General features: G+C 45.6%; 1 protein-coding gene across 14 annotated transcripts in view; it reads right to left on the bottom strand.

The window, feature by feature from the left end:
- BCAS1 (brain enriched myelin associated protein 1) overlaps nucleotides 1–19444 on the bottom strand; it is a 72393-nt gene extending 52949 nt beyond the window's left edge. For 3 of the 14 annotated variants that reach the window (XM_019726059.2, XM_019726060.2, XM_074318255.1), the window contains exons 1-3: nucleotides 19114–19440; nucleotides 10204–10280; nucleotides 7431–7503 (exon numbers count right to left, since the gene is read on the bottom strand). In XM_019726059.2, the coding sequence (XP_019581618.2) occupies nucleotides 7431–7503; nucleotides 10204–10275 (145 nt within the window). In that variant the 5' untranslated portion in view covers nucleotides 10276–10280; nucleotides 19114–19440. Of the gene's footprint in view, nucleotides 1–7430; nucleotides 7504–10203; nucleotides 10281–19113 lie in introns of all 14 variants that reach the window. The other 11 variants (XM_019726061.2, XM_019726057.2, XM_019726056.2 and 8 more) reach the window with 9 other exon arrangements.
- Nucleotides 19445–19874: the final 430 nt, after the last annotated feature.

Genomic DNA, 19874 nt, shown 5'->3' with positions numbered 1-19874 from the left:
GCGCTGGACCAGTGAGTGACGCGTTACTCATCTTTTATTGCCACAAGAAACCTGTGAGAAGCAAATGGTCACAACTTCAACCGGGAGTCACTCGAGTGGTTAGGAGCTTAGGTTCTCCATCTAGAACAATGCTCCTCGCCTTGGGGCTACGGACATTTGGGCCGCACCCTCCTTTGTCGTCTTGTGCCCTGTAGGGTGTGTAGCAGCATCCCTGGGCTCTACCCATCAGATGCCAGTAGCATTCCCGGGTTGTGACAACCAAAAATGTCTCCAGACATTGACAAATGTCCCCTGGGGGGCAACAGTCACTCACATTTGGGAACCACTGAGCTAGGCTATCTATTTGAGTCCAAGTTACTCACCTAGTCTGTGCATCAATTGTCTGGTAAAATGAGGCAAATGTTGTGTTAATATTCTTGGAGCACCTAGAACAGTGCCTGGAATCTAGTAAGTGCTCAAGAAATGTCATGATGGGTAGCTAGTGTCCTGACACCTGAATGAGAAAACCCACAGCCAGAGACATTGGACGGTTCCCACAACTGCCCAGGGGGTTGGTACATAAAAGATCTGGTGATGGTCTGAAATCTGTTGAGAAGACTGAAAGATTTTCAAAAGTAATACTCAGAAAGCTTCCATTTTGAAGGAGGGAAGACAGATGCCCACAGAAGCAGGCAAATTAGGCCCCAGGCCTGCGTGGAACAGGAGTGGAGGGTTACCTGCCAAAGCCAGTGTGTGTGAAGCCGACTCTGCTTCCGGCATCCACCTGTTTCGTTTTGACCTCTGCACTGACCTAATTCAACTGCCTTCTTTACTAGGTCCCCTTTATAAAGCAGTGCAATATTCAGGGGAAAAGAAAGATATACTACTAAGGTTGGAATCACAGTTCAAGATCAAGATTCCTCCCTACTGCTAAGCTGTGTGACCTTGGGCGAGTCACTAAGCATCTTTGAATTTCCTCATATGTAAAATGGGAATAATAGTAGCTCCCTCGCAGTGTTGCTGTGATGTTTACAGGGGAAAACTTGCCACAGGCTGGCACACGGCCTTTTCCATAGTAGGTGCTTAAGAATTGACCGATACTGTGATTATTTTGAAGGTTTCTCCCATGCCTTTGCCAATATCACATTCTGCTTCATATATTTGTATAAATGTATAATATCTGTTTGCAGGAAGACACAGGAAGAGAGGAAAAGGAAAATCTTTTTGTCTGTTCATATTGTCCATTAATATGGAGTGGGAAATACACACACACACACACACACCCACATCCATTAACAATTGTTTCTGTCAAACTCTAGTATTTCCCAGGGTCTAGAGTCAGGAATAAACAAACAATGGGGGAGAGAGCTGGATTCTGGTGCAGAATGCCTCCCCAAGTCTCCCCATTGAGTCCTGAGAAACAGAGAAGAAATGCTACAGACCAGTGGCAAGGACCCGGGTCTCCACAGACACTCAAACCACAAGGAAATTATGCAGCAGAAACACTGGCTATATCTTGTAGCTCTTCTTAACTGTTTTCTGCTGTCCAGAAATTCATAATCATGGTCAATATTATACTCAGGGATGGAGGGAGAGAGGGAAGGAGAGGGTGGGAATAGGGAAGTGATAGATGGATATGTCAGGGTGCCAAGTAAGCAGTGGAAGTGTCAGAGTGAATATAAATGAATTGTGGGGATGGTCCATGCCAGGAGGAGAGTAAACGGTTGACAAAAAGGGAGAGACACTAAGATTCAAAACAAGGAAGAGCTTTTCAAAATGCCCAGAGCCTCACCAATCTCTTTCAGTCTTTTTCCTCTCTTCCTCACTCTCTGGCTGAAAACCAGAGAAGTAGTGGTAATTCCGAGTGTTACAGCCATAGGAAACATCTCTGCTAAAAATCTTCCCGTGGACAGACTTTTTGAAAAGTGCCAATACATTGCTCTGATAAAGGATACATTCGTTACATCTGGTATCTAGACTGGACTTCAAAGCATTTAGAGATCACGGCAGAAGCAAAACCTAGCTCTTGATATCAGAGAATGGGTACAGTGTTTACGATACCTTGTAAGAACTAGAAGAACTTATTTTGATGGGACGTCCCTATCTAAGAAGTGAAATCCTGCCCCTCCCCAAACTAAGTGCAGACCCGAGTCCCTCACCTGGAGCTTCTATTCCCCTTGAAAAAATGCTCACCACCCAGGTGGGCACATGACCTAAGCAAGACTAATCAAAAGAAATCCTGTGACTTTTGCTGAACTTAATTAGGACAGAGTTGCACTCCTTGTGCTTGGATTGGCAAACCAGTAGGGGGAATATCCGGAGGTGGTGGCCCTGGCCATTACATTTGAAAGTGCATGCCTGGGAACCAACACAGATAACAGCAGAGCCCAGAGATCCAGCCCGATGACAGCATTTGGACACTTGGATCAAGCTGTGCCTGAAGTCTGTGGAATTACCATTACGTGAGCCAACAAAAAATTTCTTTTCCACTTATGCCAGTTTAAATTAAGTACATACTCAGCGACTTGGAGAGAATGTCAGGGACTTAGTCAGTACCTACTTCACTTGTCAATTAGTAGCAATCAATCTTCTCCTTGGGAAGTTGTCCCCAGGTTCTACAAGTCTGTCTACGAGGCATGTAGGATTGGAGGAAGCAAGGTAAAGAGAATGAAATGGGAGGAAGTGAGTTCTAAGCTGGACAGAGATAAAAAAACACCCACCGATGCTTTGTCTTCTCGGTAAAAGTAAAGGAAAACATTCACTTGGGGAAAAGAGATTACAGTCATTTGAGAACTTAAACATTACAAAGAAGCAAAGTATGTTCTAAAACATAAACTTACACACACACATCCAGTCTGTGTGAATGAGTGGGAAAGAAACCCATTGGCGTTATTGATTTTATACTCTTGCAAAGATGGAGATAGTTGACACGATTTCCTCAAGTTATTTTGGAAAGACTAAAAAGTTCCTTCCAGATGACCAGAACCAAGCTTTCAGTTCCTATGAAAATCTTGGGAGAAGCCCATCTGGAATCTGGTTTCAATAAAAATTTTCTCATAAAGCAGACAAACAGATGACATCCAAAGAGTTCTACTTTCCATGAAAAAAAAAATATGTAAGCGTTTAAGGAAGATAAAAAGAAATCAAGAAAGAATGCAGATGCAGCTCCCAAATTGTTAGGAGAGTTGGAAATTTCGATGTCTTTAGTGCAGAAAACATATTTTGTATTGTGTGTGTGGTTTTTGTTTTTAAGAAACTCGTCTGTAGACACGTGACTGAGAGCCTATCAATGGCATCATCGTGTAAGTGTTAAAGAACCTAGATTGCAGATCAGAAGGGCCTGGGTTTAACTCCTAATTCCTCATGTATTAAATATGTGACCTGACCAAGTTACTTCTTATCTCTGTGCCTCAATTTGATTATAAAATGGGCAAGAAAATAGCAGTGCCTTCTTCAAAGGGTGCTTGTGAAGATTAAATGGCATATTTCCTATAAAGGGCTTAACACAGCAGCTGGTGTGTGGTGGGTCTTCAGTAAGCATTGGTTGTTTTGCAACATTAATATATTATTACTATAATTATTCATTTTATTATTAATATATGTCTAAATATCCATCGAAAGAAAAGGAGTTATTCCAATGGTTTAACCTACAAACTTGAATACGCTGGAAAGACTTCTTTAAATAGTCATGGCATGAATTAATTTATCCTCAGAAATCTAAGAATCTGGGCCAGAGAAGTTTCAGGGATGCTTATTTTCCAACCACCCAGTATTCTTAGTCAAAACAAGCTGCTTCCTCAGAGTTCTAATTATATATTTAAAAAACATACACAGTTTGTATTACAATATTCAGAATTTCTGAGGATTATCTTTTTCTTTGTTTTGTTTTGTTTTTGTCATGTGCCAAAGCTAAAATTTTCACTTGGTACAACTGTAAAAACAATACCTAGTGTTCATGTTATGCTTCCCGCGTGCCAAGCATTATGGTAAATGCTATGTATGTAACAAGAAGCATTTTATTTAGGTATTAGGGCAAACCTACAGATTAGGTACTATCATCACTCCCATTTGACAGGTGGGGAAACTGAGGCTGTGAAGTAAAGTCACTTTTTTAATGTCACCCAGCTCATAAGTGGTGGAGTCAGGATTTGAACCCGTGTTTGCCTGATTCCAAAGCTCAAAGTCCTAACAACATGTAGAAGAAGACGCGAGAACAGAAGAGAGGGAATGAAGCTGACGCCATTCGGTTAATAGAATCAGAAGATTTTCAAGAAAAAAAAGAAAAAAGCATGTACAAAAGGAAAAAAGTACGTGTTTTCTCATATCTGAGAACACATTGGTATGTGATTTTTCAAAAAAACCCTAAAAATTAAATCATGCCATTGACCTGCATAAAACTATCCAAAGAGAGCTCAGCACAATAAAATCAAGTCCAAACTCTCCCATGGACCACAGCTCATGCCGCGTTCTTCCTTTCACCTCTCCACACGCCCCCCCCCGCCCCCCCCGCACCCCCCCCCTTTTTCTAAGATCTCCCCATGGTTACCTCATTATCATTCAGGCCTCTCAGGGTCTCTGAATCCCTCCCACTCACCCCATTCACTCTGGTTCTGCAGAGCATTCCTCAGCCTCTGAAGAGATCTCATGAATTCATGGTTTACTTGTTTGCTCCCCACTCGAACATAAGCCCCCAGTGGACAGAGACTTGGTCTATTTGGATTTCAGCTGCATCCCCAGTGTCTCCAGCAGTGCTTGGCATATGATAGGATTAAGTCGGGGGATTTGATAGGGGCTGGCAAGCCCTGTGTGACCCCCACCATGATCCTAACAGCTAACAGCGGCAGAGTGGTGACCTTTGTAATAACGGTGATGGCGGGGATGGGGTTCTTTTCTTCTGAGAATTCATTATCCAAATCCTCCCAGTTCTTAAAAGTTAAAGAGCAGAAACTGGCATCAGAATTTTATTCACAAATGAAAATGATTCCCCACTCAAACACTCGGTGTGTCAATATCCTGTTAAGTCTGGACAAGGATAAATAAAGTGGAAATGCAACGCACACGGACTGCAAATCTTGTAAAAGATGCAGGAGGTCGTGGAGTCATGTGAACTAACGGAGGGGATCACGCACATGGCTGTTGCTGCACTAGGATCTGGCAGAGTTTAAAACAGCTCGTCAAAGGGGAAGGAAAAAGAGATGACGACACACTAAGATCTTCCAAAGAGAATTATATTTGGATATCAAAGGATTACCATAGGCCCTTGGGAAAAACTGATGAAGACCTCCAAAAGTTCTGCCAAAACGACCCTTGTGCGGGTACACTGGGGAGTCAAATAACACTTTAAACCACTGTGGTTTTCTGTGTTGTGCAAATGCATTTGTTGTTTCAAAGGTCTTGAAACAAGGATTCGTGTGGCAGGTACGTACGGCTTGGAGAAGATGTTGGATTTGAAAATTTCACGGAATGATCAGATTTCAGATGCTTTCTTTTCATCTCACTGTAAGAAAACCAGACATCTTGGCCAAAACATTGTAGCACACAAGAAAGGAAGGGATGGATTTTACCAGGAAGGAGAGGGGAAGACTTCTCAACAATCAGCTTGATACAACATGTATATATGTTGTGTCAAGTTAGTTGTAACATAGTTACGTGGTAACATAGTTAGTGATGAAAATTTTTTTCATAGAAATGACAGTGAGTTGCTTTTGACAATATTGATTTTCTTAAAGACTTCATTGTACCTTGCTAGGATTTTAAAATCAGATCTATCTGGTTGAAGTATTAACATACAATAAAATTCTCCCACTTTCAGAGCATAACTCAGTGGGTTTTGACAAATGATACAGGCGTATAACCACCACCATAATCAAGATAGAAAACCTTTCCATAATCCCCAAAGTTCCCTCGTGTCCCTTTAAATAAACCCCCTTCACCCACCCCTGCCCCTGATTGTAGAAACCCAGTTGGTGTCGTCCAATGGCTTGGTATGGAAAACCCACACCTCTGGTGTCAGAAGTGGTGTGAATGGTAGTGTTGAGAAGGGAAACAGAAAGGTGGTTTTTTTCTTACACTAGGAAATTCTAAAACCTCTGAGATGATTCCTCTCCTCATTGTTCAGGATATGAAACTGCAGCCCAGAAACTCACATGTAAATGACAGCAACCATCATATAATAATGACAGCTAATCATACAGAGCACTTACTATGTGCCAGGTATGGAAATGTGGGCTTTTATTATATCTCATACTATGTTGTAGGTACTTTTATCATCCCACTTTACAGACAAGAAGGCTGAGATTCAGAGAGGTTAAGTAACTGGCTCTAGGTCACACAGCTGGTAGGTGGCAAAGCCACAGCCAGATTCCAGAGTTTTCATGCTCAACGACTGGGCTGAGCATAAGAACTGCTTCTTCTTATATAATTTATACTTTATGTATATATTCTTCACATAGTAGGGCCCAGCCACTTTTGATGCATTGAATTTATAGTCTTATACCCCAGGATAAAAATCAAGCAGATAAATATCTTGTCCAATTTTAGAACTGTCCGCATATCAGGACATTTCTGTTGTTTTATATACTTTCTCAGTTTCTGAGGAATGCCTGAGTGCTGGGTGATATGTAATATGCTTCATGAATGATCTCCTTTAATCCTCCCAGCAATTCTTTGAGGTAGGTGTTCTTATCCCCACTTTAGAGATGAGAAAACTGAGGCTGAGAAAGTCAAATGACCTGCTCCAGGTCACACAGCTAGTAAGTTGCAAAGGAGGGATTTTTACCTACGTCTGTCTGACTTCAAATGGCAAACTCGCAGTGTTTTCACTCAATTGCTTTCATCTGAGCTGCTGTAAATCCACAGCCTCTTCCATCTGTCATTCATACTCAGAAGAGATGAGTGTTGTTAAGAGTTGAATTGTATACCCTCCCCCGCAAGAAGATGAAGTCCTAATAATCCCCAGTACCTGGGACCTCATTTGGAAATAGGGTCTTTGCAGATGACCATGTGAAATGAGGTCAAGTAAGGTGGACCCCAATCCAGCATGACTGTGTTGTTATTAAAAGGGACAATGTGGACACAGAGACAGACACGCATAGAAGGAAGAGGCTGTGAAGACACGGAGGGAACACCATCTACAAGCAAAGGACTGCCTGAGGCTATGGGAAGCCAGGATGGAGGCAGGGCACTGATTCCCCTTCAGAATTATCAGAAGGCACCCACTCTGCCGTCACATTGATTTCAGACCTCTGGTCCCCAGCACTGGGAGACAGTAAATATCTGCTACGTAAGCCACACAGTTGGTGACACTTGGTGAGGGCAGCCCCGAGAAACTAACACAGGTGTTTACAGAGCTTGCTGGTGGCTTCCACCCCTCCCTGGTGTCTCGCCATAAGCAGCATTGCAGGCCCTTCCCCCCCAGCGAGGAGCAGGCTGCTTCCCAACGTGACACTGACCTTCCTCGTACAGTTGAACTGTGTAGGTCGATACGATCATCCCGTTTTGAGCACACTCACCCCCGGATGACACCTGCAACACAACATGGGCCAATAGCAGTCAAGTCTTTCCGCAAAACCAGAAGAACTCGAGGCCGCAAGGGTCCCTCACAAAACTGAGCTGTGTGTTTAGAGACTGCCCCGGGCTCTCTCATGCCTCGGAGAAACTAAAACGCATCCCAGGGACTGGATTCCCGAGATCACCGAGGACACTTCCTTGTTGATGCTTCAGCTCAGGCGCCCCACCCGCGGGACGGGACGCCCAGGCTAACTGGGGCACTTGTCTGATCAGTGGGGAATGAGGGTTTAGCACGCTGCCTGCCACACCTGGGAGTCCTGCACACACAGGCACCGGCAGCCAGGACTTCCGTCAGCAGACGCGACAGGCACAGGAAGCTCATTGTAGCTTTTTTTCTGCTCCACACCCACCCCCTCCAGCTTCCCTGTTACCACCTCTTTCCAATTTTAGGCCACTGCCCTGATTTTTGTTCTCTTTGGTGATTTATTGCAGATAGTAAACAAAGATTTATATATGTGTATGTATACTTATGCACACATATACAAGCGCATATATACATACATACACATACACTCACATGGAAAGAAAAATGTTGCAAAAGAATATATGTTCTAAAAACATCATTTTCATAAGAAAATATTCTAAATTCTACCACTAATAGTTGACATTATTTGCATATTAATTGTATGCTATCTTCTTTGCATATTATCTTATTTTGCTAACTCTATTAATAGTATAATATATGTTAATGAGCATGGAGAAAAATATTAAAAACTAAAGACTATATAGCAACCTCCTAAAGGTAGGAACCTCCTGGGGGAATATGGAAGACTTTTCCTTTCATTATGATCTTGTAACAGTTTTCATTGTTTAAAATAAGCCTGTGTTCTTGAATTTATCTTTAACTCTACCAAAAAGGCACAAAAATCTAAACATCATGTGGCCATTTGACCCCAAGGTCATGAATGGCTTTCCTGGGCCAGTACTTGGTATGCAAATCTGGTTTATTTGGCTCACAGAATTTTTAAAAGTATTTTGGAATCAGTTGCTAATATCAACACTGTTTTCCAGCTCCTAACGAAAAGTATGACTCTGGAACATTCTGAGGGTATATGTCGGCTAGAGCCAGCAGCTTCCTTCCAGTGGGCCCCACCCAACTGCTGCACTCAGTTTTGTGGCTGCCTCACCCCTGGAGGCCAGAGGCTCCCAGACTTGGAGTCATTTGGGGAGTTGGAGAAACTGCTGATGCCCGCGCCCACCCCCAGAGGTTGTGTTTTGTTGTTCCTGGGGGTTAGTCATTAGGAGTTTTAAAAGCATCCCAGGTAATTCCAATGTGCAGTCAGGTCTGACACCTGCTGTGAGTTTTCAGCCCATTTCCTCAAACCCTCCTCAAACCCATTCTGCACAGGAGTTCCTTCTCTGACGTGATTACTGTTAGTTTGTAGGTGTTCTCTTCCTCTTACAGGGATTTCCATGTTTAACTGGGTTCCAAGTCTTAAGCTGAATTGATCTCAGAAACAAGGATGGTGGATATTTAGACTTCCTGCCACCTGGTCACAGAAGAGCTAAGGAGAAGCATTTGGGGGTCCTGAGGCTCAGTCTTCCAGAACAGTCTTTTAAAAGAGGGATTCCTAAACTAGGAGTCCATCCCGTGGCTGCACACGCTACAGCTCGGGAGCTTTGAAAGTATGGGAGCCTGCCCTCCCTCCTACAGGCAGATTCTGATATAACTGATCTGGGGTGCAGCTCCCGCACTGCAGGTTTTCAGTTTGCCAGAGGACTGTAGTGTGTGCAGCCACAGCTGTGAGCTACTGATCTAAACCTGGGTTTATCACCCTCCACACGCTGACATTTTGGGCCAGGTCCTTCTTTGTTGTGGGGGCTGTTCTGTGCATTACAGGATATTTAGCAGCATTCCTGACCTCTACCCACTAGACCACTAGCACCACCTGAGTTGTGACAAACAGAAATGTCTTTAGACATTGCCAAGTGTCCCCCGGTGGGGACGGGCAAAATCACCCACTGTAAGGAACCACTGGTCCAAACCTACCTGGGAGCAGGTACCAAACTGGCTGTGGGGACAGAGCCAGGAGTGCAGTTTCCAGGCTCTCGGCCGCATGTGGAAAGATGCTGGCTCGGGTAATAAATGACCATCAACTGTGATTGGATGGCCATCAGCTGTGGCTAGATGGCTGTCAGCTGTAACCAGTGAGCCATTGGCGACTAATATAACTGTTGTGGCGACGCTAGCAGAAAATGGGGGTTAGCAAGAAGATGGTGGCTAACAAGCGTGGATTGTGAGAGGTGGATGCCGCCAGTGAGAATATAGTGATATGACTTCCCTACTTATGGCTCCGTGGGTGTTCCTTTTTGGCCTCATCATATCCTGCGTTCTTATGTGGGGAGCGGGAGCAGAGAGCCCGCAGGCTGCCCTGCATGACACTGGCTCCACAGGAATCACCTTGGAGGTTTTTAAAGACACAGGATCCACAGACTCCCAGCCCTGCAATTCCTGATTCAACGAGTCTTAGGTGAGGCCAGCATTTTCAACAAGCTCCGTGATGGATTCTGGGGGTTTGACTACAACTGAACAACCCATGGGAAGGGCAGCTCATCATCCATCATGTCTGTGATGAGCACTGAGCAGCCCGTTTATTCTGCTGTCACCCCCAACTCTGTCCTCTAGTAGCTACCCAGTGACCGTAACTACGCTACCTTGCACGTGTCTGTTTCTGAATCGTTCTCTTGGTCTTCAACTCTTTGTGGAACACTCATTTGGTTACCCATTGTTCCTGCAATGGAGAGAAAATGAGAGAGAGAAATTAAAACCCAAGACAAATGTAAGTCTTAACTCATACCTGTGAAGGCGATGTGAAGAGAGCTGACAAGGCTTCCAAGGTCTGACAATTATGTTCGCGAACTTGTTGCAACGATATTGCTAACTTTTTTGATATCAGAGGGATTATTCATGATGAATTTGTACCAACTGGACAAACAGTTAACCAAGTTTACTATTTGGAAGTGCTGAAAAGGCTGCGTGAAAAAGTTAGACGACCTGAACTTTTCACCAACAATTCATGGCTCTTGCATCACAATAATGTACCAGCACACATGGCACTGTTTGTGAGGGTGTTTTTAGCCAGTAAACAAATAACTGTATTGGAACACCCTCCCTACTCACATGATCTGACCCCCAAAGACTTCTTTCTTTACCTGAAGACAAAGGAAATATTGAAAGGAAGACATTTTGATGACATTCAGGACATCAAGGGTAATATGACAACAGCTCTGATGGCCATTCCAGAAAAAGTTCCAAAATTGCTTTGAAGGGTAGACTAAGCGCTGGCATCAGTGCACAGCTTCTCAAGGGGAGAACTTCGAAGGTGACCATAGTGCTATTCAGCAATGAGGTATGTGGCACTTTTTCTAGGATGTATTTGAGAACATAATGGTCAGACCTCCTTATGTGTACTCCCACCAGCGCAGGATAGACCAACTGTTTAGTTTCATTTTGGGGAGTGAGGGGAGATTTTGGACTCACTATTCAAAGTCTAATGTAGCCCCAATTTTCAATTGCAGGTCATTGCTGGGGGCAAATAGTTATCATCATGAAAAGTGTATTTAGTGTAGGTAACATTTTCTTCCCTCTTAGCTGGTCACAGCTATTATATCAAGGAGATATTACGATGAGGAGACTTAAAATAATACTTAGAATTTTCAGTATTCTCTGATCCTCTAACTTAATTAAGTCTCTTGTTAAAACCCTTCCTAGCACTGGCATTTTTTTTTCATAGCATTCAGCGCTACTTGTAATTATAAACTTATCTGGCTATATTTTCATTCCTTCATTGATTCAACAAATATATGCAGAGCACCAGCTCTGCCCCTTATGCTGTGCTAGGTACTAGGGTTACAACTGTAAACTAAAGAGTCAAGTCCCCCTGACCTTCCAGAGCTGCAATCTAGCAGGTGGACAAACAAACAAATAGACAAGAAATCCACAACCAAGGTCATTTCTGATGACAAGACAGCTTGATGCAGTGGTTATGGACAGAAAGCTGAGAGCCAGACAACCTGGGCTTGAAACTTCTTTCTACCCCTCATCACTGTGTGTCCTTGGATGAGTGAATTAGCCTCTCTGTGCCTTACAGGACTGCTACAAGGACTTGGTGAGGTAATGCTTGTAAAGTGATGAGAATAATGTCCAGCTCATAATAAGCAATATATGATATTTGTTAAGCACAACACATAGGGTTCAATGCTATGAATAGAAGTAAATTAGTAACATAACAAGAGGGGGCATGGTAGAGGGCACTAGGTGGCAGTGCTAGGTCGGATGGTTCTGGGATGAAATAACAATTGATCCAGACTTGGAGGGCAAAACAGAATATTTAACTTCTGTCTCCCTTTCCCAAAACATTGTAAGCAGCATAAGGGCAGGATTGTCTGTCTGTCTTTATTCACCACCGTCTCTCCTATTCTCAGCAGTACATTTGCACTTATCAGGTGCTAATTATTACTTATTGATTGAATGGAAGGAATAATCATTGATAACTATCTGCTCCGGGGGCTTTCAGAATACAAGCCAGGACTTTTGCTTTTTGGTTGAAAGCAGCCAGTGCACCGCCAAGGCTTTCCATGGGCTTCTCGCCTGCAGAATGAATTTTTATGTCCTGGTAATTGACACACCGACTAATTAGATCTTACAGAGGCCGAAAAAGGGTCATAGATCTCACCACCTGCTCTCTTGGGGGAATTTGGTAGAGAACAGAATCTGGCGGTTTATATGTTTTCTAATCACACCATGCGATAAAGCTGAGCTGTGCGAGAACAGGACACTGGTTATCTTGCAATATTTTCTATTTATAAAACCCATGGTGTGCATAGTTACAATCGATCCTCACTTCAGCTACACATGGGACATTATGAATATAATATTGAATCTTTAAGACCAGGGTCAGCAAGTGACAGCTGTGGGAGAAATCCAGCCAACCTTCTGTTTCAGTACGGCGCGTGAGCTCAGAATGGGTTTTACATTTATAAGCGGTTGAAAAAAACACACAGACTCATGGATTGTGACACATAATAATTACATGAAATTCAAACGTTGGTATTGATAAACGAAGTTTTATTGAAAGACAGCCATGAACATTCGTTTCTGTGTCGTCTGCGTCTGGCTGCTTTCATGCTGCAAGGTCAGCGTTGGGTAGTTACAGCACAGACTGTACGGCCTGCAAAGCCTAAGATATTTACTCTCTGGCCCTTTCCAGAAGTTTATCCACATCTCCCTGGGTAATGTATACCCATTTTGAAAATAAGGGGATTGAGGCAGCTGAGAAATTAAATGTTATTCGTAGTAGGACTGACCAGGATGTGAAGCGACTGTGTATAAAAGTAGTAACAACAACGACTCTTACAACCATCATAATGATAAACAGAAATAGCAATAGCACCACAACAAATTGATGAGTGCTTGCCATGTGTTGAGAAACTGTTCTCAGAGCGTTACTCATAGTAAACTAATTTAGCCCTTACAGCAAATCAACAAGGCAGTAGGTAGTTCCGTCATTCCAATTTTACAGATGAGAAAACCGAGGTTCCTAGATTAAATGCCTTGACCAAAGCCACATGTACAAATATAGGCATACTGGACTGTGTTTCCATCCAAATCCAGCTTTTTACACAATTAAAATGTATTTACCAATGGGTCACAAACTTTGAAAGCTCCTATTAGTCGGTTTAATTTCAGTCCCAGTTGGGGGCCACTTTCAATAAAAATGTCTGAGGTTAGAAAAATCTTTGGGCTGGGAGAAGTGTGACGTGTGCAGGCAAAAGAGAAAGTTTTTCATCCCTCCGAGTTGGGGTTACATGACTCTGCTCATTGCACATTTTAAGTAGCCTGTCAGGACTTCAGGGCCACGGGGGCGCAAAGAAGAAAAAGCCATCTATTTACATGTCTTTGATAGCGAGAACCTGGATTCACATAACATTGCTTTCCGCCAGCAGTGATAACATATGTGTTGTGAAATTGTCCCTGCCTTTCCTTCAAGTTTACTGAAGACCAGGATTTTTATGGGACAAAAACCCAAAAGGTTACTGCCACCTACTGGCTGAAGTCAGTCTCAGCAGAAATGAATGTATCCAGCCTGCAGGTGGAGGTCAAAATGTCTGGCGAGGTCAAAGGAAACGCTTCTACGTTTAGCAGTTAAACCTTCAGTTACAAGTTGGCAACAGAATGGCTAGTCTTTTAATGCCCCAAAGGTAGGACCGCTAATAAAACAATGATGATAATCACATCGGACGTGTATGTAGAGCTTGTCATGCGTCAGCCATGTGCTGAATGAAGGCTCTAGGTAGAGAGCAGTGTAGCCTGTAGGGTAAGAATGGGGGCTCTGGAGACAAACCCCAAGTTTGGAATGAGTGACCCTGGGCAAGTTACTGAAGGTTGCTGGGTCTCAGTTTCCTCTTCTGTAAAGTGGGGGAATAATCATAGCTGTCACTTTAAAAGGTGGTGTGACAATGAAATAGATGGGAGGTGCCCTGAAGAGGACCTGGCATATGATAAGTGCCCTGGTTAGGGTTATCATCATTACTGTCACTGATATTTTCAGTCAGTGTCCCCCAGATTTGCCTGATAGTGATAATTACCTGAGGAACTTGGCAGCACTTTCGACGACCGCCAAAAAGTCAGGTCAGGGCCCTGGATCTGTAGTTGTAGCAAATACACAGGTGATTCTCACGCTTGGGCACATATGGGGAATACCGCCTGGTGACCACCTGTCCAGGGTGTTCCGGGAATGAGGGTGTTGTGGGATGTAGGACCTTCATGTTAAAACTGGGCAAGTGCCGGGCAAACCAGGGTAGGCTGGTCATCCTCTAAGCAGTTCAAGGATTCTGTGAGGTAAGGGCACTATTTATCCCCATTGAACAGATGGCAAAACTGAGGCTCAAGGCGGTTCAGACAATAACTCCTGTGATGTTTTTCTCTGGTCTCCAACAGATGAGAAAAATAAGCCAGACAGAGCATTTTTCATCCAGGAAAATATATTTGTTTGAAAGGGCTAGCTTGTATTTTGAAAAGGACAGAGTTTGAAGGTGATATCAAAATGCCCTTTTTTTCATGAGCCCATGGTGTTAGTTGCTTTGTTTTTATGACCTTATTTGACATTGAGCATAAGCTGCCATATGGCAGAGGGTTTTGTTTTTGAAATTGGAGTCAGGTCTGTGGCCCTAGCATTTTGGGAATGTGGGGGAAGTCTTTCGCTGGGGCTGGGGTGGGGCTTGGTCACTTCCCGGCTCTGTCCTTGAGGCCGGTCCTCAGATGGGGCCACACATAAGAATCACCAGTGAGGTTTAAGTGCCTGTGCTCAGGCCCCAGCCAGACCGATTCTATCAGAGTCTCTAGGGCTCAGGCCTGGGCGTTGGTCTTTTTTCAAGATATCTAGGTGATATCCATGACAGCCAAGGTTGAGAGCTGCCGTCTTGGATATTTTGGGGTGAGCAAGCGTCCCCCAGCCAGGGTCTCTCCCGGGTGCCACCTACCCTGACACAGAGAACCAAGCTGGCCATGCTCAGATGCAGGCAGGGCCCACAAATCACGGTCAGCCTGGACATCCGAAAACATTCCCAATGCTTTTGGGGCACTCCTCTGGGCCCTCTGGGCTGTCAGACTGCTGGTGAGGACAAACCTCCCGGGTCTCCAGCTTTCCTTCCCTGAGAATGGGTGTGCAGGGCTCCTGGACAACCTCACCTTTCTGCGTGGCTGTGGAGAAGTGAGGCCCCCGTGCCCCAGGGAGGAGGGCAGAGGGCTGCCTGAGTCGGGAGCAATCTCGCTCCCTTTCTTGTCTGGGCACCCCCTTTCCTCTGAGGAAAAGAGCTCTCGAGTGAGCTAGGCCTCCATAAACCTCACAAGTGTAAGGCTTTGAGGGAAGCACTGTGCACCCTCCAAACACATGTTTCCTGTGGAAAATGACAGGATTCATAATGACGACAATGATAAACATTTTGGAGTGTTTTCTATGAGTCGTGTATGTATTGGCTTCCCTGGTCCTTGCAACAACCCTCTGGTTTGGATGCTATTATTTTCTCAATTTGCTGATGAGAAGCTGAGGCACAGAGAGGTTGTGGCACATACATACCACAGTGCTTATGGGGAAGAATAAATGAGATGGGTGTGTGCCTGGCATGGAGTGAGTACCCGACAAATGGCAGTGAGAGAGAGAGAAAGAGAGAGAGATGCAATGTCTGTACTGTTTGGCCCCAATTCTCCAGAGCTATATATTACTATTTCATATTTTAGATCTTGTCCTATGCCTTGATGTTACATTACTATATTACAATGTTCTCTTCAGAAATACACTTCTCTTTGTTTCTGATGCACAATAATGCAAGAGCAGTGTTTCTCGAATGGGGAAGAGGGGCATTGCCCCTCAGGGGTCAGTTAGAAATGTCTGGAGACCTTTTTGATTGTCACGACTCAGGGTAGGGGCAGGTACTGGCATCTCATGGGTACAGGGTGGTGATGCCGCTGAATAGCCCAGGGTGCACAGGACGGGCCCCCAGCACAGAATGGTGTGGCCCCAAATGTCACTAGGGCCAAGGCCTAGGGACCCTGTTTGCCAGGGGCTGGACTTGGTGATTTTCTCCAGTGCCCCTAGGGACCTCCATTTCTGAAGAGCTGGTTAGAGAACCAGTCCGTGGTGGCGGCAGAGAGCACACCCTCCCGCCTGGGTTCAAATCCAGGCTCAGGCCAGCTGTGTGTGGAAGCCTCCACCCCTGGTCTGTAAGGCGAGGGCTGAGAGGGCCATCACAGATCCATCCTCATCAGTGTCCTGGGAGGGTGAGAAGGACGCAGTCCAGGTGGTACTTAGCCCAGTGGCTCTGTCACACCAATGACTGTGTTCATGTTGTCCCATTTTAGTTACAGGTTAATCATAAAAGCCCTCCTGGAAACAGTTGCAACAGCACACACGGTACAAGGTGCCCCAGAGAAAGAGCAGTCCTGCAGCTGCCTTGCCAGCCGGCAGCCAAATGACTGTCCAAGGGAAGGGGGCGGTCCTCGAAGGGTGGAATGGTGGCAGAATTAGTCACCGAGTAAACAGAAACACCTTTGATCAATGCAGTGGAATGTAGGCAAACTGTGGGCCCTCCTCACCACCCAGCCGAGGGCAGTGCCAACATGGCCAGGCTGGCACACCCAGCAGAACAAGCCCTCTGCCCCCCAATTCAAAAGGCAAGGCTGATATAAGTAAAGAGGACAGACCTGCTCTGTCAGGTCCCGTAATCCTGCATCTCCCCTTGTTCCCCAGCACGGTGCTGGGACAATGGTAGAGGCTACGAGGGCAGCCATGCCCAGGGGTACAGGCTGCCTCCTGCACAAGTGGACGTGTGAGGACTGAAGTCCACCCATTACTGTGCTCCCCAAGCCCTGCGCCCTGCGCCCGGGACTGTGTGGGCCCAGAGGGAGGGGTGGCGTTATCACAATGGAGCTGGGTGTTGTAGGAATGCTTGGTAATTGATGTCTCACTGTGGCAACACTCAATTATGTTTGGATAAATGGTGGATGTTCCTAGAAGGCTTAGACTTCACTATCTTCTTCTTAGTGTTGCACCAAACATGTTAAAGCTAATAGTGGTAGCAGGTAACATCAACTGAAGTCTTACTCGGAGCCAGGCCGGGCAAAGCGCCAAGGTGCAAAATGCAAGAGGCGTCCTCTCGCAGTTGGGCAGGTGCAGAATCCACACCTGAGAATGAATGTCTCTCTGCATTTTGTCCCCAAGGTGCCTCTCTTGCATCACCCTCGTCCTGGCCCTGGGACCTGACACTTTACTTCCATTGTCTCCATTTTCTTTACAGCAGCCATTACTTGCCCATTATGCAGATAAAGAAACTGAGGCCAGTGATGTAATCCCCTCACCCCTAGCATGTAAAGTCCATGAGGGCAGGCAGCTCGCTTGTCCTCCTTGCACATAGTGAGCCCTCAATTCACATTTGGCGATTAAATAGATCAAGCAGAGTAATCATCCCCAGAACAGGAAACTATGAAGAGGCAGAGAGCTAGATTGGGCCTGTTTCCATGTGACTCAGGCACTCAAACCCTTAACCGCTTTGGGCCCAGCTCTGGGCAGAGGTGAGAGAAGCTGCCAACACTGACACTCAACAGTGTCTAACAGTGGAACCTGAGTGGACTAGTGTCCTCGAGCTCCTTAGGCCTTTCTGTCCATCTCCCGTGCATCCCCTGGCATCAGACCCTGGTCTCAATGGGCTCTAAAGGGCCCAATGTGCCCCATGCCTTTTTCTAAAAAGACCACCTTTCCCCAATTTCAGAATTCTTGGGAACAAGCAATCATCCGCGATTGGGGACATTGGCTTGTTACCCACTCTCCTTAAATTGAAAACTACCTTGGCGTGCCCACTCTCTTGGTTTTGATTTAAGGGGAAAGCAGGATATATACACCCCAGACCTGAAGTCAGCAGGGTGTGGACGAGGGTGGGGTATGTGAGGCACTCAGCAAGGAGAACCCAGAAAACTCAGCCACCAAGGTGAATAAAGTATTTTTAGTACGGCATTTAAAATCACCCAAATGAACGCTGTTACTGATGCTATCTTAACACATTCTGTTCATCATAGATCTATTGGCATTACTTTTAAAAATGTTTAAATGTTGCCTTAAAATATAATTTATCTTGATGACTGAGTTTTCTGGGTGTCCCTGAAATTCTGCACCCGCGATGAGCGCCTCACTCGTCACTCAAATCCGGACCCTGATTGGATCCCAGCTCCACGATCTCCTTTCTGTGAGACCCGGGAGGCATTCCTCCCCCTCCCCCACCCCAGGCCCCCAGCCTCATCTTCCTAATTGTGAAATGACGATGATGATAACAGCAGCAACAATAACAGCTCACATTTATTAAGAACGTAGGCCTGGGTCCTCTCAGCCCTCATGAACTTCACTTTGATCTTGGTACTGTTCTTATGTCCATTGTGTAGATGGGGAAACTGAAGCCCCAGAGCACCCACCCTCTAACCACCACGGCTCTTCCAGGCAGGAATAGGTTCTCCAGAGGGCAATGCAAATTTTTGGAGTTGTGCCCCTGGTATTTGTATCCAGTACTATTATCAATGGGTAGCCTCGAACATTAAATAAGGCAATTTATGGAAAGACCCAGATTCACAAAAGGCACACAAGGAATCCTCCCTGTCTCCTCCACTTCCTTAGACAGTGCCCCTTGGCACAGACTCAAAGTCAGCTTTACCACGGGGTGTTCTTGTCCTGACCGTGGTCCCCAAATTGCATAGCTTCTGCTGATTCTCCCTCCCCCCAAGTTTTATACTATAAATGACCTTCAATGGTTCCACGCAAATAGGAGCTATTTCTGTTGCTTTGTACCTGACACTGCCCACATTGTCCCTTAATCCTTACATAACCCTTTTAGGTGAGGCTATCATTGGGTCCATCTCACAGGTGGTGAAACTGAGGCTTACAGACACCCAAGGCCACACAGTAAATCAATGGCAGAACTGGGGTCCAACTCACCCGTCTCTGACCTCCAGCTTCTATGTTTCACTGCCTGCCACAAACAATAAACCCTCATGCCGTGCTTAAAGGATCTGGAAGAGCTTACCTGTTGAGCCCCTGGTGGGAGTGTCTTCAGCCCCCTTGTGTCACCTGGAGCTGCTCCGGCACAGGGTCCCTTGTCTCCAGCTGGTACTGTCCAGTAGCAGGCTGTCAACTGAGCAGGGCTCCCTGCTTTTTGCTTCCTCATCTGGAGCCTGCCGGCTGAATATACAGGGCAGGGCAAACACAAGTCTGGGTGGGGCCCTCCTGTCCCCTGACCGCCCCATGGAAGCAGGTGCTCTTCCTGAATTCAGGGGCTGTCCTTGGCTCTCCAATAGAAGCCGAGCACCTGATGGCTCTCATGCCTATGCCTCCCTGGCACTCCAGGCATCCTGTCCAGTGCCCCTCACCCACTGCAGCCGCTCAGGTTGACCTGGTAGCTAATTCCCTTCCCCGGTAACCATGGGTCATGGGCAGAGCAGGGAAAACACGTTCTGTGAGGTTTTGCAGTTCAGTCTGCCTTTCGCCTGCATTTACCTGAGAACACCACCTCCACCACCACCTGACCACCCAACTGGAAGGAAATAGCATCTCCCCCACCGCCCTGCCCCCACTCACATAAACATCGCTCCCAAAGGGCTTTGGACACCAGACAGCAGGTAACTTGAGGGTGACTCATTGCTCCAGAGACCGGGCATGGCATTGGAAAGGGCGTTCTTTTCATCTGTAGGCTAGAAATTCAAGGCAGGCTGTTCGATTTATTTGATTTCAGCCAGGATATGTATTTAAGTGTCTCACAAGGACCCATGCAATACAGTCTGAGAGCAT

The sequence above is a fragment of the Rhinolophus sinicus genome, linkage group LG13, assembly GCF_036562045.2.
Source record: "Rhinolophus sinicus isolate RSC01 linkage group LG13, ASM3656204v1, whole genome shotgun sequence".
NCBI lineage: Eukaryota > Metazoa > Chordata > Mammalia > Chiroptera > Rhinolophidae > Rhinolophus > Rhinolophus sinicus.
Note: the sequence above shows the minus strand (reverse complement) of the source record. Positions and strands in the feature narration are given on the sequence as shown.